Source organism: Colossoma macropomum, unplaced genomic scaffold (genome assembly GCF_904425465.1).
Source record: "Colossoma macropomum unplaced genomic scaffold, Colossoma_macropomum, whole genome shotgun sequence".
In the NCBI taxonomy this organism is placed as follows: Eukaryota; Metazoa; Chordata; class Actinopteri; order Characiformes; family Serrasalmidae; genus Colossoma; species Colossoma macropomum.
The window spans coordinates 9438523-9465464 of NW_023494809.1; the positions used below are offsets into that span (position 1 = coordinate 9438523).

At 38.6% G+C, this 26942-nt stretch overlaps 1 protein-coding gene across 1 annotated transcript; it reads right to left on the bottom strand.

Moving 5' to 3' along the window:
- Nucleotides 1-5275: 5275 nt before the first annotated feature.
- Nucleotides 5276-24433, bottom strand: si:dkey-256h2.1 (uncharacterized protein LOC337520 homolog). Its single transcript, XM_036558775.1, has 12 exons — nt 23951-24433; nt 22401-22540; nt 21921-22099; nt 20194-20354; nt 18850-18990; nt 18303-18424; nt 15707-15875; nt 14484-14629; nt 12149-12273; nt 10982-11108; nt 8432-8565; nt 5276-5465 (listed from the first exon to the last, which is right to left on the bottom strand). Exons 1-12 carry the CDS (start codon nt 24355-24357, stop codon nt 5346-5348), a joined length of 1971 nt encoding a protein of 656 aa, XP_036414668.1. The 5' UTR covers nt 24358-24433; the 3' UTR covers nt 5276-5345.
- Between the last annotated feature and the right edge of the window lie 2509 nt (nt 24434-26942).

Here is a 26942-nt window from a genome sequence, read left to right on the forward strand (position 1 = left end):
CATGAAGTGGTTCTATATAGATCTCATGGTTCTAAATAGAAAAAAGGCTGTGTTGTATATGGATTTATATTGAACTTTTTTAAAAATGGTTCTGTACAGCACCAAAAATGTTCTGCTATGGTTCTGTGCTGCTATGCAAAGCACGAAGTGGTTCTATATAGATCGTATGGTTCTAAATAGAGGCTTTTTGAGGTTGTGTTGTATATGGTTCTATGTATAATCTTTATGGAAATGATTCCATATAGCACCAAAAAGGGTTCTGCTGTGGTTTTGTGGTGCTAGGCAAAGAACCATTTAAGCATAAATGGTTCTGTATAGATCTTATGGTTCTAAATAGAAACATTTTCAAAAAGATTTTGTTGTATATGGTTCTATGTACAACCTTTTTGAAAATGATTCTACATAGCACCAAAAAGGGTTCTGCTATGGTTCTGTGGTGCTATGCAAAGAACCATTTAGGCATGAAGTGGTTCTGTATAGATTCACGGTTCTAAACAGAACACATTCTCCACCAATCTGAAGAACTATTTCACCATGCACAGAACCATTAAAGCACAAAGTGGTTCTGTATAGATCTTATGGTTCTAAATGGAAGCATTTTCAAAAAGATTGTGTTGTATATGGTTCTATATAGAACCTTTATGAAAATGATTCTATATAGTACCAAAAAGGGTGCTATATAGATCCATTTTTAAAAGGTTCTATGTAGAACCATATACAACACATTCTCCATCAATCTGAAGAACCATTTCATAAAGGTTCTGTGTTATATATGGTTCTCTATACATCATTTTTGAGAATGGTGATCGAGAACGCAGCAGATTGAGGAAACACACTGCAGATAAAGTTTATTGCAGTTTGAAAAGTTTTACACACAGACGTTTGTTTTACATTACTAGTGAGGACTTCTATAGGTATATATCGATTGTTGTATTACTGTAAGTAATACTATACCTAAACCTAAACCTAAACCTAAACCGAAACCTAAACCTAACCTCAGCATCCAAAAGACGTTTGTTCTGCTCTTTTACTTTTTTCCCCATATAGAAAAAAAATAAACATCTATTTTTATATATTTGAACTATATTTCAAATACATTGCAGTCCATTCCGAAATACATTCCAAACACTGAAATACATTTCACAATATATTGCCATATTAACTAAATACATTTTAAAATGCATTTATTTTAAAATGTATGGAGAAATATTACATATAGAAGTGTACCATACACAAATAAATGTATGTAAATATATTTATACCATTTGAAAATGTGTGAAAAAAGCCGAAACACTGTCTAATGTACTTTACTGTTTGGATTTCTTTTGAAATGAATTTGTATTGCAGTGTTTAATTTTAATTATTAGCAAATGAACCTTTAATATGATAAAGCAAGTGCTGTAGGTATTGATATTCTGTGAAAATGCAGTTATGATTTGATATCTTGCTTATTTGAAATACATTGTGTGTGAGTGTCTTACTGCATACGTACATGATTAATGTGAAGTACAATGGAAAACACAGAAGTCAGTATCATTTAGTTCTATCTGTAACCTTTGATAAAACTCAAGCTCAAGTAAGGACCAGCAAAATATCACTTCACTTGAGCAAAAATGTCATGCTGTTGTATCATTGTGAGGATTAGTCACAAGGATAGCATACTCCTGACCTATCGCTGGGGGCATGATATAGACTGCAGATCAGGTTTATTACAACAACCTGTACGATTTCACACACACACACACACACACGCACACCACACACACACACATTCTCATGACTTATGATGATTTATAATATGTTGACAGTGGAACAGAAGAAGTGGTTTCTGAAACAGAGGCCTCTATTCTTTTATGTTTCATGTCACTACCAAAACCTCTTTTCTTTCATGCCTTCATGTTTTATGTCACTACCAAAACCTCTTTTCTTTCATGCCTTCATGTTTTATGTCACTACCGAAACCTCTATTTTCTTTATGTCACTACCGAAACCTTTTTTCTTTCATGTTTTCATGTTTCAGGTCACTTCCGAAACCTCTATTTTTTTTTTTGTTTTATGTCACTACCAAAACCTCTTTTCTTTCATGCCTTCATGTTTCATGTCACTACCAAAACCTCTTTTCTTTCATGCCTTCATGTTTTATGTCACTACCGAAACCTCTATTTTCTTTATGTCACTACCGAAACCTTTTTTCTTTCATGTTTTCATGTTTCAGGTCACTTCCGAAACCTCTATTTTTTTTTTTGTTTTATGTCACTACCAAAACCTCTTTTCTTTCATGCCTTCATATTTTATGTCACTACCGAAACCTTTTTTCTTTCATGCCTTCATGTTTTATGCCACTACCAAAACCTTTCTTTCATGTTTCCTTTCACGTTTCGTGTCACTACCGAAACTTCTTTTCTTTCATGTTTTCATGTTATGTCACTACCAAAACCTTTTTTCTTTCATGTTTTCATGTTTCAGGTCACTACCGAAACCTATTTTTTTTTGTTTTATGTCACTACCAAAACCTCTTTTCTTTATGTTTTCATGTTTCAGGTCACTTCCGAAACCTCTATTTTCTTTATGTCACTACCGAAACCTTTTTTCTTTCATGTTTTCATGTTTCAGGTCACTTCCGAAACCTCTATTTTTTTGTTCATGTTTTATGTCACTACCAAAACCTCTTTTCTTTCATGCCTTCATGTTTTATGTCACTACCAAAACCTCTTTTCTTTCATGCCTTCATGTTTTATGTCACTACCGAAACCTCTATTTTCTTTATGTCACTACCGAAACCTTTTTTCTTTCATGTTTTCATGTTTCAGGTCACTTCCGAAACCTCTATTTTTTTTTTTGTTTTATGTCACTACCAAAACCTCTTTTCTTTCATGCCTTCATGTTTCAGGTCACTTCCGAAACCTCTCTTCTTTCATGTTTCATGTCACTACCAAAACCTCTTTTCTTTCATGCCTTCATGTTTTATGTCACTACCGAAACCTCTATTTTCTTTATGTCACTACCGAAACCTTTTTTCTTTCATGTTTTCATGTTTCAGGTCACTTCCGAAACCTCTATGTTTTATGTCACTACCAAAACCTCTTTTCTTTCATGCCTTCATATTTTATGTCACTACCGAAACCTCTTTTCTTTCATGCCTTCATGTTTTATGTCACTACCAAAACCTTTCTTTCATGTTTCCTTTCACGTTTCGTGTCACTACCGAAACTTCTTTTCTTTCATGTTTTCATGTTATGTCACTACCAAAACCTTTTTTCTTTCATGTTTTCATGTTTCAGGTCACTACCGAAACCTATTTTTTTTTGTTTTATGTCACTACCAAAACCTCTTTTCTTTTATGTTTTCATGTTTCAGGTCACTTCCGAAACCTCTATTTTTTTTGTTTTATGTCACTACCAAAACCTCTTTTCTTTCATGCCTTCATGTTTCAGGTCACTTTCGAAACCTCTTTTCTTTCATGTTTCATGTCACTACCAAAACCTCTTTTCTTTCATGCCTTCATGTTTTATGTCACTACCGAAACCTCTTTTCTTTCATGTTTTCATGTTTCACGTCACTACCGAAACCTCTTTTCTTTCATGCCTTCCTGTTTCATGTCACTACCAAAACCTCAATTTTTTTGTTTTGACCCTAGCAAAACCTCTTTTCTTTCATATTTTATGTCACTACCGAAACCTCTTTTCTTTCATGCCTTCATGTTTTATGTCACTACCAAAACCTTTCTTTCATGTTTCCTTTCACATTTCGTGTCACTACCGAAACTTCTTTTCTTTCATGTTTTCATGTTATGTCACTACCGAAACCTCTTTTCTTTCATTTTTTCAAGTTTCAAGTCACCTTTCTTTTATGTTTCATGCCACTACTGAAACCTTGTTTCATGTTTTCATGTTTTATGTCACTACCAAAACCTCTTTTCTTTCATGTTTTCATGTTTCAGGTCACTTCCGAAACCTGTATTTTTTTTGTTTTATGTCACTACCAAAACCTCTTTTCTTTCATGCCTTCATGTTTCAGGTCACTACCGAAACCTCTTCTTTCATGTTTCACGTCACTACCAAAACCTCTTTTCTTTCATGCCTTCATGTTTCATGTCACTACCAAAACCTCTTTTCTTTCATATTTTATGTCACTACTGAAACCTCTTTTCTTTCATGCCTTCATGTTTTATGTCACTACCAAAACCTTTCTTTCATGTTTCCTTTCACGTTTCGTGTCACTACCGAAACCTCTTTTCTTTCATTTTTTTCAAGTTTCAAGTCACCTTTCTTTTATGTTTCATGCCACTACTGAAACCTTGTTTCATGTTTTCATGTTTCATGTCACTATCGAAACCTTTGTTTGCATGATTTTGAATCCACCACTCAAAAAATGTCAAAGCTTCAATCTAATAACAACCGCTAAATGTTAAATGGCACTGCTAACCAGGAAAGAGTAGCTGGTTAATATTATCTAGCATTATCATTATTGTTTTTATGTTAATGTATCCCAAACTCTGAAAATCAGTGGAGCGTTAAGAATTGTTGCTACCGAAACACATTTTCCACAGTTAAGTAAACTTTGTGTTTTAATGGAAAATATTATGAATTTATGTGTGTACAACTGTTCAAAGCTGTGCTTGCTAGTCATCTACTGGCTAGTGTTTTTTTATACAAAAAGTCACTACTGAAACATTAAAGTTTCGGTTGTGACAAAAATGGAATTTAAAGTCATTTGTTTTAATAAAATAAACATAACTAAGATTCAGGGTCACTCAATGCAGAAATGCAAAGCAGGCACATAATTACAGAACCTAAGACACAGGAATAAGTGTCCAGGATTCTCTTCGTGGGCGTAAAATTATCCAGCGATCACTCATCTCCCTGAGCTCATACCAAGTAGAACAAGGCAAGACATGCTAATTATGCATAATGGCCCATTCTAATGAACACAGAAGAAACCCCCACCTTAACCAGTCATTTCTGCTGAGAGCAAAATTGGCCACTTTTGTCGAAGACTTTAGACAGAAGACAAATGACTTTAACTTCACCTCAGAAGTTACTACTCTACTAAAACCAAGTAGTCATGAACTTCAAGTACTTTGATTGACATATGACCATTTTTTATTGATTTTTGATTCCAAAATGTGGATGTTTATGTTCTAAAACTACGGGACGGCTCCCAGTTTGAGAACTGCAAAATCTCTCAATACTTATGCTTTGAATACTCAAAACAGTTTGTCCATAACAGAAAAATGAAGCTCCATAATGTGCACTGAATTCCCCAGAGCCAGATGGAAGTTCCAAAATAAACATCTTTAATCTTGGCTTTGCTATGTACAGTAGATCTTTTTAAAAAAAAAAAAATCACTTATAAAAAACAAGATAGGAGTACATTATGATGTAGCCTGGATCCTTGGTTGGATTGGGGTTCCGTCCGTCATAGAGCCCAAAGTATAGGATTGTATTGGGGCCACTCATTTTCAGCTGCAGAGGTGATAAATAAACAAACAAATAGTTCAGGAAAGACAGTTCATCAGTTATTTATACAGTGTATTCTAGACTGAAGTAACAGGTATCTGGTGACTAGTTAGCACATAGCAATGTGACAAACATTTGACTAGCTATATGAATACCTATTACTCAGTAACACTACATTCATGGTGTTATTTCACTTCACATACACTTCAATTAGTGGTGTGTTGAAGTAGTACGTCTATTTGACAAGCTGTTAGCAAGAATAGCGTAGCTAGTACACAGCAGTACTTATGCTAGTACACAGCACAAAACACATAGCCAGCCACATAAATACCATCACCTACATTACATTCATGGTGTAATTTCACTTCAAATATCATCCTGAATGTTTTTTAATATGTCTAACATCACATTCTATTAGTATGGGGCAGATTTAATAACCAACAAAGCTAGTCAAAACGTTACATACAGTAGTAGTAGATGGGTGATATGGCAGAAATCTATTATCGCCATACTTTAAGAAATTTTCACAATACATAATATGTCAAGATATTAATTTTTTAAAAACATCTGATCAGTCCCCAGCTGGAAAAGCCAGCACTGACCAGCATAGCTGGTCACCAGCAAAACCAGCGTATGTTGTGTTTTGGATGCTGATTTTCTGGCCAACCAGCATGACCATTCCAGGTGACCAACAAAACCAGGACCAGATTCGCAGCAGAGCAACATAAACTAGCTCAGGCCAGTGTGTGCTGGTCTTTTCAGCAGTGCTGAAACAGAAAAAAACTTTAAAAATTCTGTCAAAAACTGAACACATTAATTTTTATTCAATATTTTGAATACTGTGTTGCAGTTAAACAGGACTATTTTTGCTCTATTTTTAATAAAACATGCAGTTGGTCAGTGTTCAAGTACTGGTGATATACACGATATGTTCAGAAAAACATATTGTCTTGTACCACAATTTATCACAATAACGATATATATCGTCACATTGACCAGTCCTAAGTAATAGTAGCCAAACCTGAGAGTCATTGGCTGATCACTGTGCATTAAATGGGTAAATCTTTAGTTTGTATACTTCATATCACAGCCGACACCTTTGATTTCAGACATACCAAATAGAGCATCATGATAAAATCACACTAGTAAGAAAAGCTCCATTCTGAAGGCTTGGAAACACATCACAATCACACAATGTGAATCTGTCTACGCTGCTCTACATTGTCTGTAATACACTTTCAAAGCCATAATCTAGTGTGAGAAAAAGCAAACAGCGTGTCTGGAACCAATGTGAGTTTATAGGGCTTCACAGTGGTTCATTAAAGCTACCTCCTTAATCCAACGACCAAGGGCACTTTAGCTCACTTCAAATCAAACACACAGGCTGAGCTTGACGCTCTCAGAACATCCTCTTCTGTCCTCCAGCAGTGGATTACGATTTAGTACTCTTAGCACAGCAGCACCGAATGGCAGAGTGAAAGCCTTAAACTGACTTCATGACACATGGCATCCCAGCACGTCTACAGATGCGTTTCTCAACTGGACAAAACCGTAGTTCTATATCACTAAGTACATAGAAAGAAAGCATTTTGTGTCTACTGCAAGAAATTCAACCTTTTTTATTAAATTTTAAATGTTTATGATGCAAACAAAGTCATTCAGAGTGGGTTGATGAGAACAGACAGCGGTCTCGGAAAGAAGCAAGCAGTGTCGCTGTGAGATGCAGCAAAACACTTTTGGATTGGCGCTAAATCTAAAAACAAAATAAAGGATTTAAATATTCTTCATCTTCTAGATGATGTATGTTCATATTTTCAGGTAAAGTGGTGCGATGTTTAAAAAAAAACGCAGCATGAAGTTTGAGATTCACATTACGTTTATGTCACGTCTTCTTCTGAGTTTATTGGCTGGTTGTAGAGCAGAAATCTGATTATAGCCTGACTCATGTAGACCTGGAGTTTCCCCATTATCTGATTACTCAAGTACATGTAAACGCGTTGATCGGATTACTGACAAAATCTGATTTTCTGCAGTTAACGGATTATGGAATGCATGTAAACGCACTCAATAATGATATTTATGCCCTTTCAAACTGTGAATGTTTTGGTCAGTGTTATAGACTTAAGCAACAACTGTGTCTGTATGTTGACAGATTTAAAGTAAAAACTGCTTTAAATTCGATTTATAATCATATGCTGAACTCAGGATTGATGCCGCTTTCATCAGTCTACAACTTCCAAGTAGAAAGAATCCATCTGAACATGCCTCAAACTCGTAATTTACCCTTGAAAAGTCAGAGTTTCTCAAGATCTCCAGCTTCTATGAGTTGCAGATTTGTGACGTCATTTCAGTGCCCAAAGAAAAAGTAGTAATAGTGTCTCATAAGCATTTTAATAAGACTTGAATTTTTTGTTGGGTGTCGTGCTATTTTTGTATAATGCCAATAAGCACAGGAGGATACGTGGGTAAATCAAGGTTAAGCCCTTCTGTGCAGAATTTATCAAACTGCATTCTTTTGTGTCATTTTTAACATTATATAAATGGTGAACTGCCTTAGCCTTCATCCATGTTTAAAACCTATGAAGCACTAACTAAACAGCTCTTTAATTCTACTGTAAACCCTTTTAAGAGCTTTTTATACATACACAGCAGCCAAAGAACTGCTAGTTTACTCTGAGCATCCAAGCAATTTCAAAGAGCTGAAGCTGCATAATCAATTTTAGGTGGTACGCAGGAGATTCGAAGTTTGGAGATTCCCAGCTGTCATGATCGCAGCACAAGAACACCATTCTGTCATTCCAAATACGAATTCCCAGAATGATTGACTGTTTTTTCCTAGTCAGTGGTTGGAAATTCCAAGTTACAAGCTCTAATCGGACGCTGCGCAGGTTAAGAACGTTATCACTTCAGAGAAACAAGACTTTTTTCACAACAGTGACGGGTTTAGCAACATTCTCTCTGTAGCAACACACCTGTGGAGTGAGGTCGATCCTCCATGGGTCGACTTGCAGTCCGTCACACCAGCCGCCACGGCCATACAGCCATGTTCCGTGCTCATTGGGCACTCCTCCCTCTCCCACTCGCAGTGCACAGCCCAGGGCCGAACCTACACGCAAACAATCAACGAAGAAAGAAAAACAAATATATATATATATATATTTTTTTTATTCCTCGTCATTTTTAAACTGGCTATTGAGTTACTTAACACAGAGTTTGACCCAGATCTGAGACATAAGCAACAGATATTGAGTCCCTTTAAGCAAATGGTCACATCTAAACAGATTTTTCTGGAAAAAAATCACTAAAGCATCTAAACCATCTGGTATGGATCACCTTATGCGAGTTGCAGAAAATAAACAAATGTTAAACACAAAAGGTTTAACATGAGCATGAGGTGATCCATACCAGACTGGTTTGCGATGCGTTTCAAATGACTACCTTAGTGATGACTTTGAGCTAGCTACATGTATAATGTGGGAACATCAGCTCTGCACAAGAGTAGATGTAATTGTGTTCTAAGGGCTCATGTATAGGACCAACTAGTTTACCATGACGATACACACTGTTAGGGTACCATCATTAGAAAACATGCATCAGTTTCCACTGCTATGCCGATGATACACAATTGTACATTTCAGCTAAACCAGAGGACAAAACTGAACTTAATAAGATAGAGGACTGTGTAAAAGACATTAAAGACTGGATGTCAAGTAACTCCTCTTACTAAACTCGGACAAAACAGAAGTTCTCTTCTTGGTCAAAAGCTGCTATAGATAATCTGCTACGTTTACTCTTAATCTCGATAGTTTCATCAATTGCACAGACATCGTAAAAGAGTTTTGTGTCAGGATTGATCCCAGTCTGCCTTCGATGAGCATATTACCAAATACAGAATAGCTTTCCTCCACTGCGTAACATCGCTAAATTAAGAAACTGCACTGTCGCTACAGGATGCAGAAACGTTAGTTCACGCCTTCATCACGTCCAGGTTAGATTACTGTAACGCTCTGCTTTCTGGCTGTTCCAGCCAAAACCTTAACAAGCTTCAGTTAGTCCAGAACGCTGCAGCCAGAGTTCTCAGAAAAAAACCAGGACATTTGACCACATTAACCCAATTTTGTGTACCTTACATTGGTTGCCAGTTAAATTCCGCATTGAGTACAAAATTCTTCTGCTGACATATAAAGCTCTGAATGGCCTTGCTCCTCAGTACCTCAGTGACCTTATTTCCTATTATCTACCGACACGCCCACTTAGATCACAAGGTGCTGCTCATTATTAGTACCCAGAATAAATAAAGTTACGTCAGGGGGAAGAGCCTTTTCATACAAAGCCCCCCAGCTTTGGAATAGCCTACCAGTCTGTGTTCGGGACTCAGACACAGCCTCCATCTTTAAGTCTAGGCTAAAAACTTACCTGTTTAGTCAAGCTTTTGGTAAATTTGTTTTCCTGTTAGAATAAGGCGCAGATCTGTCCTACGGTTGTAAAAGGCACTATATAAATAAATTTGACTTGTCATCTCAGTAGCTATTAGTGTTTAATCATTTTTATATGTAACAGAATAGCATATGATGCTAATGTAATTTGGAATTTTTGTTTCAAGGATAAGTTAGTTAATCTGTTTACAAAGCAAAAAAAAAAACAAAAAAAACAAAATGGTTCCCAACTAGTCATGCATTTTTTAACCTTTTCAACTCCTTGAGACCACCGGTGGTTCCAAAACACACTTCGTCATATTCTTCATAACTTTCATATTCCATAAGCTACATTCAAAAGGTGGGGGTCGTTTGAGAGTTGTAACTGTCTTCTTTCCGGTCAAATAGATGAGTGATGTAATTTTAAACTCTTATAATAAAAGAAGCTGAACTCAATTTTTTTTGTCTACTGAAAGTCGACCCTTTTTTCCACAAATCTGGGCTGTAAACTATAAACAGCCCAGATTTGGCTGTTTATAGAGCAGTGATTTACAGAGCAGTGATCTGCTCTGTAAAAATCATTTTTATAAAATAATACAAAGAACGTCTAAGATTTTTGGCTTTCAGCAGTAAATTGTAAGCATATAGCAATATGTGTGATCATAAAACACATGTCCTGTTCATTTGAGGGGAGCTTTCACCAAAAAGAAATAAATAAATAAAATAAAAAAAGAATTACATTTATTTCATGCAGTTACTGAATAATCTGCCTTACGATTTGGTCATGTAAATTCAGATGGATAAACCAAAATACACCCTGGTGAATAAGAGGTTCAATTCATGGTTTCTCATATTCTTACCCAACTTTATCAAACTTGCCATTTTATGCTCATATCACCCACATTGCATTCTAGGTATAATTTCACTTAAAATATACTTGAATCACTGGTGTAGCACAGTCTGAAGCAGCATGTATGCTGTGGCTGTTAGCAAGACGAGTTGAGTTTACACACTGCTACTGCGAAACAACTCCCTTCTCTGGGAACTGGGCTGCATGCCCTGCTTGAATTATGTTTCATTATTCAAAAAACCAGGTGCATCACTCACCAGCTGAGTCAAATACACGAGAGTTGTTGTAGAGTCTGTTGACAAGGAAGTAGTGTGACGTCACACAGAACTCGCAGCATCCCTTATCGTCGCTGCCATGGCCGGTGATAACAGCATACAACTCCACCTGCAGAACATGCAAACACACTGACTCCATTTCCTGTGTTATCTAGAAACGTCTCCTGTTTGAGGAATACTGTATACGCAGTCTGGCCGCTTCATTTTAACTACCTCCTCGTCCATTTTATCAGCTCCACTTACCATATAGGAGCACTTCGTAGTTCTACAATTACAGACTGCAGTCCATTCTTTTACCATGTTCTTCAATGGTCAGGACCCCCATAGGACCACCACAGAGCAGGTATTATTTGGGTGGTGGATCATTCTCAGCACTGCAGTGACACTGACGTGGTGGCGGTGTGTTAGTGTGTGTTGTGCTGGTCTGCGTGGATCAGACACAGCAGTGCTGCTGGAGTTTTAAACACCTCAGTATCACTGCTGGACTGAGAATAGACCACCAACCAGAGATGTGTAGCCAATAGCGTCCTGTAACCACTGACGAAGGACTAGAGGATGACCAGTACTATTGTGCAGCTGTCATCTCTGATTTTACATCCACAAGGTGGACCAACCAGGTAAGTGTGACTAATAGAGTGGACAGTGAGTGGACATAGTGTGTGTTGCGCTAGTACGAGTGGATCACACACAGCAATGCTGCTGGAGTTTTTAAACACTAACAACACACCACTGCAGCGTCACTGCAGAGCTGAGAATGATTCACCACCCAAATAATACCTGCTCTGTGGTGGTTCTGTGGGGGTCCTGACCACTGAAGAACAGAGTAAAAGTCTAAGTACGCAGAGAAACAGATGGACTACAGTCTGTAATTGTAGAACAGTCTGAACATTCTCCACAAGCGGCCACTATAAGCACTCAAGATGCTTTTCTGAGTATCGTCGAAAGAGAGGAAACCCACACCAGCAGGAGTTTGTGAATGCAAATATATTTGTAGTTACAAATCGTACATATAAGATATGAAATTAAATGTGTGCCGTTCTAAATTCTGCATATATGACTTGTTAATTAATCATAAAATAAATGCTACTTGTTTACTGATCTAATCAATGACAGCCCTAATTATCACCAGATCCACACTGATGTATTCACCTTCTTAGTTGAAGCTGGAATTTCAAACTTGATCTCCTGGTATTTACTGTTGTAATCCCTGTCAAATTTTCCACCGTTGTACAGCATCATCAACTTGAACGGGTTAAGCTTCTCTGAAGAGTTTCCTGTACGATAAAAAAAGCATAATTTTTGTTCAAACTGCATCCTGCCACGTTCCAAAGATGCAACACTATCCTTGTATTTAAAAAGAATTTACTGAGATGTAAACAAAGTCATTCAGGGGGGTGTCACTGTGAAATGGTTAACTGTAGAGAAATTTACTGACTCACTGATTTTTCTTTACAGTGGTGATGATAGGAACCAGTGGTCATAAAGATAGCCATCCAAAATGACCAGTGAACCTACACGTAATGAAGCTTTTTATCCATATTTTATATGGGTTTTAAAAATATATGTTTTAGGCCAAAACTGTACTAACTTTGAGAGAGAGCTTTTAGAGGCATTAAACTCTTCAGACGTCTGGTTCCTATCACCACCACTGTGAACAATCTGAAATTTCCCTACACCAAACCACTCTGAATTGTTTTGCTTACATATGAAACATTTCATCATGCAGAGCTTTTTTTAAACGCCAGAATTCCCCTTTAATTACACGGAACTTGTGCTCAGTCACTGCAAAATTATGCAACACCACTACTTAGTACTTGGCAAATGAATGAACAGATCCAGTGAGGATGCGCACAGGTGATAACAGAGGTACGTCCTTTAGAGACAATAAGAAACCAGAGCTGTAAATCACAAAGCAGCACAGAGTTCAAGGGCTAAAAGAAGACTGCTCTAATTTAAAGGAATGATCCAGGGTTTTTAACCTGATTTCTATCATGTTGCATCTGTACTGTACTAGTTTTTGTACTTAGAAAAGCATTTAGAGTGGGATTTTCCAGTTGAAAGACTAGGAAAACCCCTTCTGATGATGTATATTGAAGGAAAGAAGGAGGATTTTTGGATGCAGGGTTTTTAGTTTGGTGAACTCAAAGTCAGATAGCTAATGTTACTGCCTGGAAGCCAAATACTGCACTTCAACTATCAATAGCTATGTTGAAATCTTCATTACATTGAAGTGAATGGAGTCCTCAAATGACCGAAATGACAGCTTTAGCTAATGTTAGTATGGTGGCTATCCCACCTCAGAGTCTGGCTTCTTTTCTCTGGCTGAAAAGAGTAAAAACGTATCTCTGGTGTCCATTTTGTTGCTAGTTGTCGCCGTTTTCTTTACTATTTTGTGCTACGACGTGAAACTACTAGTCTGATTGTATATATTGGCCTATAGATCAGTGACTAGGCTAGCAGTCAGGATTGGCTGACACCACAGGGATTTCCAATGGCTGTATCATGTATTTGCGTAATGCATGCTGGGTATTGTAGTGAGAGAACACTGATGTATGAAAACATTAAAACTACATTAAACTGAATTCTGTCAAACTGATGAGGCTAATGCTGCGCTACAGAATACTGCACTGCAAAAAATGGCATCCTGTCAAGTAAAACTGTGTTAATTCTAGTCGATCTATCTAATATTTCCCCTTTTGAGATGGGTGAGCACTTATAAGATTGTCTAGCTTATTTCTAGACATTTTTTTCATATATTTTAAGTCATTTTATTAAGTAAAATTCTCACTATAGTGGCAGATCATTTGGCTTGTTTTGAGAAATGTGCTTGGAACCAGCTAAATTATCTGACAGCACAGTGAGATAATTTTGCTTAATAAAATCATTTAAAACAAATAAAAATGTCTAGAAATAAGCTAAATAATCTTATAATCAGTGCACCACCATCTCAAAATGGGAAATATTAGATATATCGACTAGATTTAAGATGATTTCATTTTTGCAGTGTGTGGCCTGTGTGCACAGAGATTATGCTGAAAAACGCTGCAATAATCCTTTAAGAACGAGACCTATAACACTGTCTGATTCAAGCACATTTTGTACCTTCTAACAAAAGCAAGTCTGCACTCCAGCCCCTCTCCCTGAAAGGGAAATTGGTGTAATTGACCAATTTCTTTCCATCTTACCCCTCCATTTGAGGAGCTCCTAGAGAGCTACTGGAACAATCTGTGAGTTTCAGCCTGGCTACATATAACTGTAATCCTCTGGAGGTGACCAAAAGTGTAACTCAAGAGTTTTCCATTACATTTTTCTCTTACACGCACCCAACTGAGCACCATGAACGTGCTATAAGCTGCATTATTCAGACCTGCGTGTTGTTTATTGTTCACTGTGACCTGTTTTTGCTGTTATCAGGGTTATAATGTTCTTTATCTGAGCATTGGAAAACGTTGTAGTTAGTCCAGGGGGACTGGGATGTTCTGACCTGAGTGGTTGCTATAGCTGAATCGCAGGTTCAGGGTCGTCATCCAGGGCATCGCCCAGGGGACGGTCTTCATCGCCAAGGAGCAACGCGTGCCGTTCAGCAGTGCAAGGAGAGGCGACACATCTGTCACCCAACGGCCTGTACCTCTGCCAAAACAGGGACACGACACTAACAATACATCACCAAACTATCAATGCCCACAGAACTGTCCTAAAACTCAGACCTGTGGTGGAGCTGAAGCAAATTTCCAGCATACAGTGTAGAACTGATTTATTTATTTATATTTTTATGGCGGATCATACACAAACAAAAATACACACACGGTGAAAAATAATGGTTGATTATCTGGACAAGGATTAAGCCCATTCCTGGTTTCTTTTCAACGTGAAAATCCCCATTCAAATCATTGTTTAGGCCAGAACTAATCCCTAGAACTAGTCCAGTGGCCGGCTGTACCAGCTGTGCTCAAGTTCAAATGTAGGCTAGTTGTAACATGTGTTTACTAGGTTCAGGTAAATCAGAACGAGTTGCACCACACAAACTAGTTTAAACGTTGGGCTTAGTAGTTACTAAATATTTACACCTCCCCCTGGGCAGGTGTAAGTGTTGGGGAAACCATCAGAAACCAGGTAGAAAGCACAATAAAAGACCAAAAACAGGACTTTTTTGGTTAACCAAAAAAATAAAGCTAAAAATGTTAGCTAAAAAATTTCAACACTATATGCTGTAATTTTTCTTACAGCTCTAATCATCGGCCTGGTTTAGAGCCTAGCTTTTCAAAAGGGCAAAGACAGACAGACAGACAGATAGATACAGATAGACAGACAGATAGATAGATAAATAGACAGATAGACAGATATATAGATAGATAGATAGACAGACAGATAGATAACAACAAAAGTACATTACAAATATATTATTTTACATTATAGGGCTTTTATTATGTATATGAGATCTCAAAATCGACAAACTGACTGTCTCGACCTTTGCTGTAATAAAGAACCTCCAGATCATGTAAAGATCCTAGAAAAAAAAACCCCTAAACCGATACAGAACCTTCACACTAAAAAGGTTCTTCATACTCACATATCTCTCAGAACGGGCTTAAGGAAACCAACTGTAGTTCTTTGAATAACTCTTGGTGGTGGGTATTTACAGTTAATACTTCACTGAGATTTGTAAAGTGTTGTGCTAGTAGGGGTGAGGGGCTGCGCACTGTGTACCTCCGGAAGGCGGTGATCCAGCGGCCCAGCTCCTGGTTACAGTACGGACTGGACTGGTCACAGCACACAAACAGCTGCACTGTGTGATCCCAGTGAGCGCACGTTTCATCCCTGATGCCTGGACAGGACAGAGCCGCGTCCAGCTCCAGCACGTTATACTTCAGCAGGTCTGACAACGAACAACAGTATGAGGCAACAGAAGTAGCAGCTGAGGTGTTTTTGACTTACGGTGCACAAAAATGTGCTTGCAGTTCTGATTTAAGCAGATTTAACATGTCATTATTTTTAGCTTCTTTGAACGGATTTTTGCTATTTGTGAAAGAAGTTAGAGTTCAGTTTACACAGCAAAAACAGTCTGCACTTCCAGCCAAAAGCACATTATTTAATAATATTTGATAAATTATTGCTTCTCATTGTCATCATGATATCAGCTTTATGTTCATATCATGCAGCCCTGCAGCAAGAAATCTCAAACTTTTCCACAGCTCAGTCTGATTTCTTTGGTACAATACAGAATAATTTTTAGAAGTTTGACTAAATACTGAAATGTAGAACACAGATGATAAAAATCAATACACGATTAAAATAAATTCTCCAGTTACAACCTTCAGATTGATATAACAATGCCCATTGTTCGTCAAGGTGCACATTAGACTGCTTTTAATGATGTGTCTAATTCACGAAACATTCGTACAACATCAAAACGAGCAGAGATTTGGGCACAAATGACGAATCGGCTTCCGTGCGTGAAATCAAGCGCCAGCCAGCCAGTATTTCATTAACATATCATTTACTTTTCTCTGTTTTTCTGACCTGGAGAAAGTTATTCATGCATTCATCTCCTCTAGAACTGACTACTGTAATTCTTTGTATATAGGGATTAACCAGTCTCTGCTGCAGCGCTTACAGTTAGTCCAAAATGCATCAGTTAGGTTACTGACTAGAACCAAGAAAAGAGACCATATTACTCCAGTCCTCGCTTCACTTCATTGGCTACCTGTCCAGTTCAGGATACAATTCAAAGTGCTTTTATTTGTTTTTAAAGCACTTAATGGTCAGGCCCCTCGTATGTAGGCAGTATGCTCACTCCCTCTACCGCATAGCGAGCTTTGAGATCATCCTCGCAGAACTTCCTGGCTCTTCCTAGGGCTCGTTTGAAGCTTAAGGGTGATCGTGCATTTGCAGTCTATGCACCAAGACTATGGAACATTCCACCTCCCACTATTCGCCAAGCACCTTCAATCACTGTTTTTAAATCAAGACTAAAAACATATTTATACAAACGTGCATTTGAATAGTGAGTGTCTGTGGTAATTATACATGTTAAAGTCCGTGTTTTAAGTCTTTTGGGGTTTTTTTCCATCATCTTATGTTTTTTATTTCTCTTTTACTCTTTTATTCACTTTTTTTCTTCCCTATTTTATGTAACTCTTATTTTTGTATTTTACTCTTTTACTTGTTGTGTTGTTTATGTGTGTGCTGATTTGATGTACAGCACTTTGGTCACCGCAAGTTGTTTTAAGAGTGCTTTATAAATAAAACTTACATACTTACATTAAGCAAGCCCTAATTCATGAAGATCATTTAAGACCATTACTGTAGTTTTTAAGTTATATTTGTATTTACATTGTGTACGAATATAGACATTTTTGTTAATGAATAATACCTTATAAATTAATTTTAAGGATGTTTCTGTACTACTGTATCACAGTCACAGGTCTGGTGTTCCTGTCAGAGCAACCTAGTGACTCCAACTCAAGTACATGACTAACAAGGATCATACAGACCTTAAATGACAGTGAGCAAAGGATAGGCACAGTTGCACCGTGAACTGGATTAGGTTAACTCTACTGTTATTTTCTTCTAAATGCTCAAAAGGAGCCAGACTGAAACTCTTTCTTCTCTAATATAACCCATTATAACAAAAGACTAAAATAGAGAACTATTAGAGCATGAGTTTGCCATGTGCTGGAAGCTGCTTGTGTCGCTTGTATCTGGGAAGTAATCTATTTCTGCTGCTGGCTGATTAAACGAAATTTCACGAAGATTAATGTCAGAAATTTTTGACGTACCGCCAGTGTCATTCGACATACCCTGGGGGCACATGTACCACAGTTTGGCAATCACTGGCTTATTCCAATGAGTTTGCAAAACATGCACATCTATCTTTGTACTATAACTATTATTGTTACTTTCTTTTTTTATTCTTATTATTGATATTACAGATGATAGTGATAATAGTTTGTTAATTAACTGCACATCAAGCTTTCTTTCATGATATTAAATCACCAGAAGTTGTAGTACAGATACACCAAAAGACAAAACTGATCAATAAAAAAAATAAAAAAACAAAAAAAAAATAAAAAAACAAAAAAGGATTTGACTGCATTCAATTTTGATGAGTAAAGGCCAGTGAATCAGTGCTTTTTCACACCCCTAGTTTTATTCTGTTTTGGGGTAGCAAAGCAATACCGAACTGTTTGGTTCTTTTAGGGAAGATGTCCTGAAGGCTGGAGTCCAATCTAGTATGACCATGGATAAAATGCTAGTCTTTTACAGTGTACATTCCTATTAATGGTGAAGAAATTGAACTGACCTGAGGGAAGCTCCACCACAGCCTGGGCCCCGGCGTTACCCTGCATCAGCGTTTTGTTGAACACGAGCACCACATCAGCAGGCCTTCTAATGTGCTCCAGCAAGTCTGCATAGAAGTCAAACCTGCAGAGACAAATTGGTTCATAAACCTTTCTTTGAAAGCACATGTCCTTGTGAAAGCATCCAAGCCTGAAAGCCTACAGAAAGTCTATAATTCAGCCCATTTTTATGATGAAACGTGGCTGAAATATTGCTTTCAGAGTCCATTTACTTTCTAAACGTCACAGCTGCGAAACAGCCTTTTTTAAAACGACCAAATTGTCCAAAGATAGTGAGTCTGCCCCAGTAAAAGGGCCCAGGTCTGAAAGCCTAGAGAAAGTCTATCATTCAGGCCATTTTATGATGAAACTTTGCTGCTTTCAGAGTCTACTGACTTTCTGAACACAACCAGTGAAGATGAAGGCTAATACTCTTCAAAGCAAAGATATTTTTGTGAATGAATGGATTATCTGAAAAGAAGTATGAGCAGTTTTATTCTGTTGCCGTACCACTGAGCCTGCCAGCTAAGGAACCGAAAAGTCGGGTAGAGGAACCAGCCCATCTCCGCCAACTTCCCCTGCTGGTTTATTGCGATGAAGAAGTTTGGTGACGGAGTGACCTGGAATGACACATTAACTGGCTGCCCCATCCTGTTAAACAAACATACAAAATTTCGAATGATTAGCATGAAGCTGCAAATAAGAATGAACGATGAACAGAGCTGTAGATGATTCATAAATGGTTGAGAAAACTGTGCAACATCAAGAATTAAAAATAAATCAACATTTCAAAAGTGGATATCAAATCTTGAAAAAAATGAATAGATAATTACAGTAGCCTATACTGTCTATCCTTTAATACATTCTTGCTGTTTCCACATTACTTTGAATTAAGGCTGGGCAATATAACAATATATAGTGTTATTGTGATAATTTGTCACCATACAATACGCTTTTCTGAACATATGTATGTCACTGATATTTGTAGAACACTGACCAAATGCATGTTTCATTATAAAGAGAGCAAAATTAGTCCCTTTTAACTGGATTTAGTGCAACACTGTATACCAAATACTGAATAAAAAAATCACTGTATTTACAGTTTTTTAATAGTACTTTTTAAAAAGTAACACCACTGGTTCTTTCTTCTCAGTTCCAACTGATCAGACGTCTGAAAAAAATGAAATATCGTGACATATCGTGCATCGTGAAAATGACGTATCAGTATCGCAATATTATATTTTTGCAATATCGCCCACCTCTACTTTGAATGGAACAAAATCTCTAAATACCTTTTGGTGTCTGGTCTACTTTGTTTATTTTCTTAGTAGAAAATAACTTTTCTACTAGCTGCCTTACTCTGGGTTTAAGAAAGGCACTATACAAATTATTTATTGCTCATCTACTACTACTACTATTATTATTATTATTATTATTATTATTATTATGATGATGAAGAGTGATCAACAATGTTTGATATGATGTTTTTTTAATGGCGTTTTTCCACCAGTAACAAATCCAAGCCCAGAACTATCTGGCCGAGTGCCCGGGTCTGTTTCCCCCATCACATAGCATAAGCGTGAAAGTATGCAAGGTTCTCTTTCGCATGTGTGGTCACATGATCTCATGCAAATCTAGCGTAGCAACAATGGAGGAGTTTTGACTTGGCCTTTACTGAATGACTGATTTGAACAGTCACAGATAGCTAGTGTTTCTTTTAATAGCGCTCATCTGACTCCAGTGACACGTGATGATTCTGTTAAGGTTGCGTTTGACCAATCAGCTATTCCTAGTTCCACTCATACACTCCAGTTCAGATCGCTTTTAACATGGAGACCAAAGAGAGAGTCTTACGATAGGGCTCGCACTACAGCAGGCTCGATGTGCAGCATAGCAGCAGGAATGCTGAGGCTGGTGTCACATTCTTCCCCAACACAGTTCATATCCTGAATAGGGTTCCCAGGTAAGGCATACACCAGCACCCCAGAAGCATTAGATTCAGCCATGGCTTTGATCTGTGGGGGGAAAAATGGATTTCATTTTAAATCTTAAGACGAGTTACAGCAAGAAAACTAAAACTGAAGAGCAACTGAAAACACAGAGGTAAAGTATCTTAATGTTTTCTATGATGGGGATCAAAACCTTAACTGGCTAAACTGAAAATCTACCAAGTAACCTAAAGGCAGGTGTGAGAGTAGTGCTTTAAAGGCAAAACTTACTTAACTTTTAATGCAAGTGAATTCAAGCAATTTTGGAGCATTTCTGTTGGTCCATTTATTTTGACATTGTCACACATCGTTTTTACACAAACTATGCAGAAAAATAAAAATAGAAAAAAATGGAGATATGGAAATGTATGACATGCCGCCATCTAGACAACGTCTTTTTCAGGGACGCCCCTGCTTGCTTCAGCAAGACAACACCAAACCACATTTTGCATGTGGCTTCACTGTAAGAGAGTGCAGATGCTGGACTGACCTGCCTGCAGTCCAGACCTGTCTCCCATTGAAAACGTGTGGTGCATTTCGAAGCGCAATATATGACAACAGAGACCTCCAACTGTTTAGCAGCTGAAGTGTTAAAACAAGCAAGAATGGGAAAAATTCCACTTTCACAACTACAGCATCTGGTGTCCTAAACACCAGAACGACCGAACGGCATGAAAAGGAAAGATGATTGAACACAGTGGTAAACATGCCCAGTTCTAACTTTTTTGGAACATCAAATTTAGAATAAGCGTTTGTATTCACAAAAACAATGAAATTAATTAGCTGAAACAATCCATATCTTGTCTTTGTACTGTTTCCAATTAAACTCGCTAATCACTGCTGGCTGCTTTTATTTACATTAGCCACGTTTACATGCAGCCTAATAACCCGTTAATAGTCCAACTAATAGCTCAATTGGAATAGAATGCATCCATGTAAAATCGGATAGAAATTGTATTCTGAATGGCCTCAATCGGACTGGTCGTGTAAACACCTGTACCCAATTACTTTCCCAATCGGAAACTGTAAGTACGTTCTGCGCATGTGCATCGCGTCATTGCGAAAGTGTATAACATGGCGGGAGCAGAAACTGGTCTGCAGAGGAGACAAAGTTTATGCTTTGAGCTTTAAAAGACGGCGGTGGGACGGACGTCCAGCTTATGTGTCTCAGAACACGACGTCTTCCTCTCGGCCTTCTTTAATAAGTACATGTGAACAACGTTTTCCTGAGTCTGACATCATTTTAAAGTAAAACACAAGCTCTGCTCACTGCTGCTCATCTCACTCTGACTGGACTCACGCCATGCTATGGTAACGTCTACACTAAGTGGTTCTCTATGCATGCACGTCATTTTGGATCGGATTACTTGTAGTGGGCATGTAAACAGATTTCTATTAAATTATTGTGTAAAGTGCACATAATCACTTCAGTCTTAATCTATAATCGGAATGTATTCAATCTGACTGGCAAAAATCTTTGCACGTAAATTTAGCCAGTTTCTACAGTTCCAAATGTTTTGCAGTTGGGTTTGCGAATTAGATTTTTCGCTTGACTATTCCTTTAATTAACTTGCACCTTAATTTACATCTTACCTTTGTGAAGAAAGAGCAGCCGCCTTCAGACACCCAGGCAACAGCTCCTGCAACCTTAGGGACGGGTTTACAACCATCACCCGCTTCAGCCAGAATATACGGCTGAGTATATTCCCACTGTCCATTCAGCCAGTCATACCTCGCATTCAGACGCTTCGCTATCACCGGCACAGCCCAGCCTAAAAACAAGCAGCACATCATAACGTCACATGAAAGTGGTTCTTTCTTCCGAAGGGAAGTTTACGCAAATAAATCAGGTTGACACCCCAACTTATAGTGCTTAATGCCTTTGAAATTAAATCTCTGCAAAGGAGGAAAATTCCCTGTGCCACCTTCATCTTAATCATGTATTAAATTAAATGTATGCACTTGAGGAAAAGCTCATGATACTCCATCTCATAGGCCAGCAGCCGTCCCTTACTGTGTCCCTTGTTATGCCTACTGTTCTTCAGCTTTGAGCACTGCATGACTATGCATTACCTGGAGAGGTGAAAACTGCCTGTGCAAGGCCGCAGTTGTGTCCTCCACACCCCCACGAGTAGAGCACTCGAGGGATCCAGTTCCCCAGTGCTTGGACAGGAACGGACGAGAAGTGCACTCTGGACAAAATCTCCTTCCCCCTGACGAGTGTGAGAAAGTATGTATTACATGATCACCGGCGCTCATCACGCTCCCCAAACGGTCCACTTCTCAGGACACTTTGGCCATGCAGTCTGTATGACATGCAATGCATGCAGTATATCTACTAGGAAACCACTAGGATTTGCATATAGACACTTAAAAATGTGCAAGAGATTTGCATACACTCACAGCATGATACACAACAACGATAAGAGAGTCACATTCTAACCACATTCACATTCTAATTTCACCACAAGACAGTACATAAAAAATTAATAACTTAAATATGGATGGTCGAGATAAAATCTACCATTATGTCACAATATGCTTTTCAGAGCATGTCATGGATATCATCAGTACCTAAAGAACTCACCAACTGCATGCTGGAGAACATAATTAGTCCTGTTTAATTGGATTTAACATGTAAAAAGTTTAACAAACTTCACTGGATTTGCCTTTTTGAATAGTACTTTATGAAATGTGGCACTACTGATGCATTTTTCATATGTTTTTAACTTATATAATATTATGATGCACATTACAGTTTGGCTATTTTGCCCACCCATAGTGTAAACAACAACAACAAACAACAACAACACAACAGCCAGTACATAACTACATAAAGCATAGTGACAAGTAACTGATTGGATGTCAGTCCATACTGACATCATCTTATTTTTCTAAATTATTACTTGTCTTTTATTACTAAGTATATCTTTTCATGTTTCTTGGGAAACGCTTTATTTTTTTATAGTCTTTTTTAAAACTGTTATGCTGGTGCATTTTTTTCCATTCCAACTTGTTTACAAATCTCAGAAACCTCAGAACAAATATTGCGATGCATATCATGTATCATGATAATAGTTTGGCCATATCGCCCAGCCCTAGTGTAAACAACAACAATAACAGCAATAGCCAGTGCCCAGTAACTGTATAAACTGCAAAAGGAACTATAAACTGCCTAGGAACAAGTTGCTGATTGGATGACAGTCCATTATGACATCATCTTATTTTAATAGATTATCTTTTAAATTGTCTTTTTCTCATGTTTGTTTTTAATCAACGATTTTGGGAAAATGTTGATTAAAACCTTTTTACAGACTTTTATATCCTGTTTTAATACAATATAGTACTGTTTTACTGGTGCGTTTTTTTCCATTCCAACTTGTTTATAGGTCTCAGAAACCTCAGAAAAACTAAATATGGTGATACACAAGAATCGCGTATCGTGAAGAAAAGTATCGCGATGCTACATGTTTGTTATATCGGCCACTTTTATTACAACGTTCCGTGGAAAAGCTGTCGTGTGTAAGTTATCATGACCAGCCGGTTTTGCGGTTGCTGGATACAGTGTTTTCACTAACTGAGAGTACAAAACGGACCCAGCCCCTCCCAGCAGGACCCCCCACCTGCCACCGGCGGCTCCATACACCTGCTCCCGCATCCACAGCGCCTGCTCGACCGCCGAGTCGTCCATGGAGAGGACGAGCACCTGGGCGCTGGGCGGAAGGAACTCGATCAGGTCCGAGAGGGACTCGTTGGAGGTCCACAGGCACTCCAGAAACGCCGACTTGTTGGTGAAGGCGTGGATGATCAGCGAGGACCTGGAGGAGCCCAGCGGCGGGTAGCTGAACTCTCCATCCAGGATGGGGACGCGGAAAGCTGGGGCTGGGTCGCCGGGATCAAAGCCTCCGAGGCCGGCCCGAACGCTCCACAGCTTCGTGTTGGACAAGCCTCCCTGCACGGCAGCGATCACAACACAGCAGCAGAGGAAACGGGCGAGAAGCGGCCACGGTTTCGGGGGAAAGCGAGTCATGCTGGACTGCACAGCCCGGTCGGCCCGCCGCGCGATACCGAAAGCAGAAGTTGGCGAAGTTTTATCGCTGCTACCATTACCGCTTTACATGGAGGGGAAGAGGGCGGGGCCTACGGCGGCCTGAAAGGGGCGCCACGTTTAAATAGTCGATTTTAAAGAGTCGGTTTAAAGTTTTTTTTTAATTGATGCAATTATTCATAACAATTACAACCTAATCACTACCACATTTAAAAATCACAAAACAGAGGAATTATTCATATATGAATGAATGAATGAATGAATAAAAATACTACCATTTGAAAATTTGTTTTTATGAATAAAATGTTCTGCAGATAAAATAAATAACTAGTAGCAAAAGGCATCTGTCACAGTGAAGCTGTGGCTCTGATTCACAGGAGAAAAACGAAATAAACTTCAGCTGAGACCAGAAAAGAGACACAAAGACGGTCATAAAACAAGTGAAGCACTGATTCACTTTCTTTACTCAACTCTTCTGTCTGTCTTTTGTCTGCAACAGCAAATATAACTTTTCATCTGTTTGATGCTTTATGAGGAGAAAATATGTGTGTGTAGCACAGCTTCCAAGCTAACAGAGCCTGTTGGTGGAAATTGGAAAACTGTATGTGTAGTCGAGAAAGTAAATAATTACATCTCAAAACCTGATCTAGACCAGTTTTCCAAAAGATGTGGTGTGGGATGAAGCAGAGCCGGTGTACGAGGAGCCTGGCCTTCTCCTATTTTCCCTATTTCTCCAGAAGGTGCCCGTGAGTGAGTGCTCAATGAATGAGCATGAAAGGAGCTCAACGGCTAAAAACACACAAACACACACACATTTTCTAAACCGCTTATCCTCCTGGGTCGTGGGGGGAGCTGGAGCCTATCCCAGCAGTCAATAGGCAGAAGGCAGGATACACCCTGGACAGGTAGCCGGTCCATCGCAGGGCAAAAAACGAAAGTTAAAATAGTTTCTAATCACTTGTCTGAACTTTCCTTTAATTTTAGAAGGTAGAAGTTTGTAATTCACTAAAAAAGTAAAGAAAACTAACCTGTATGTTTCTTTTTTTCTACAGCAAATGAGTTTTGGGCAGTAGGACGCCAGCATTACTGCTACTGAGCGCTGACTGGTTGACATTACTGCTACTGAGTGCTGATTTGTTAGCATTACTGCTACTGAGTGCTGATTTGTTGGCATTTCTACTATCGAGTGCTGATTGGTTAGCATTACTGCTACTGAGAACTGATTGGCTAGCATTGCTGCTACTGAAAACTGATTGATTAGCATTACTGCTACTGAGAACTGATTGGCTAGCATTACTGCTGCTGAGTGCTGATTGATTAGCATTACTGCTACGGAGAACTGATTGGCTAGCATTGCTGCTACTGAAAACTGATTGGCTAGCGTTACTGCTGCTGAGTGCTGATTGATTAGCATTACTGCTATGGAGAACTGATTGGCTAGCATTACTGCTACTGAGAGCTGATTGGCTAGCATTACTGCTACTGAAAACTGATTGATTAGCATTTCTGCTATGAGAGCTGATTGGTTGGCAAGCGGAGCAGTTCATTGGCTAGATGAAGTTAAAATGTTTTATGATGTTCAGTGTTCAGGAAATTAATGCTTTTTTCTATATAAAAAATGTTTATGCATTTATGAACTATGCTTTTGTTCAAATGCTCCGTCTTAACCCATTCATTTTGGACTCGCTCATGGCGCCCTCTAGTGTTTGACAAGCCCAAAAGACATTACAGAGTGGCAATTCTCACTACAAATTCTCTGATCGACACTAACTAAACATTTGAGCTGTCCAAAAGTTTGTAGACACCTGCTCGTTCAACCATTTCCTGATGTCAAGGGTATTGATAGGGAGTTTGCTCTCCTTTGCTGCAGTAACAGCCTCTACTCTTTACACTAGATGTTGGAACATTGCTGTGAGGATTTGATTCCATTCAGCCACAAAAGCATTAGTGAGGTCAGGTACTGATGTTGGATGATCAGTTCTACACTTCACCGCCTCGCAAAGGTATTGGGTGGAGCTCCATCACTCCAGAGAACGCAGTTACGCTGCTCCACAGCCCAGTGCAGGGGGGCTTTATACCCCTCTAGCTGACGCTTGGCATTGGAAATGGTGACCTGAGGTGCTGCTCCAGAGTGTCCAATCCTATTGGTCAGTGTTTTCTATAGAGATTATACTAGCAGTGGGTGTAGCTGAATTCACTAATTAGAAGGATGTGAACTGGTTTGCCCAAAATATTCCACATAGTAAGTCTGTGGACTTAACATTATCGGACAGCTGAACACACTCGGAGGAGAACACTAACCGCCAGTTCAGTTCTGTTGGCCAGCATCGCGCTGAATGATGATGATGGGGGGGGCTGATGGGGGATTGGAAGGGACTCCTGGCCACGGATGGCTGTAGCACCACAAAGGATCGAACTCACGATCCCCTGATGATAGGCCCAACATTCAAAGGCTGCATCACTCTGATTTGTATCTCGAACTGACTCATTGTTCCATATGTAGTGAACTATGGAGATTCAGTTATATGTAGGGTAGCCAAAATATTCGTCCCGTACTGTTTCCCACA

Excerpts from the sequence above, each read along its gene's own strand:
- si:dkey-256h2.1 (XM_036558775.1), bottom strand. The coding sequence starts at position 24,357 with ATGACTCGCTTTCCCCCGAAACCGTGGCCGCTTCTCGCCCGTTTCCTC. Across the intron at positions 22,100-22,400 it reads GGCAGTTTTCACCTCTCCAG|GCTGGGCTGTGCCGGTGATA; the intron begins GTAATGCATAGT and ends GCTTGTTTTTAG. Across the intron at positions 12,274-14,483 it reads CAGCTATAGCAACCACTCAG|GAAACTCTTCAGAGAAGCTT; the intron begins GTCAGAACATCC and ends TTTATCGTACAG.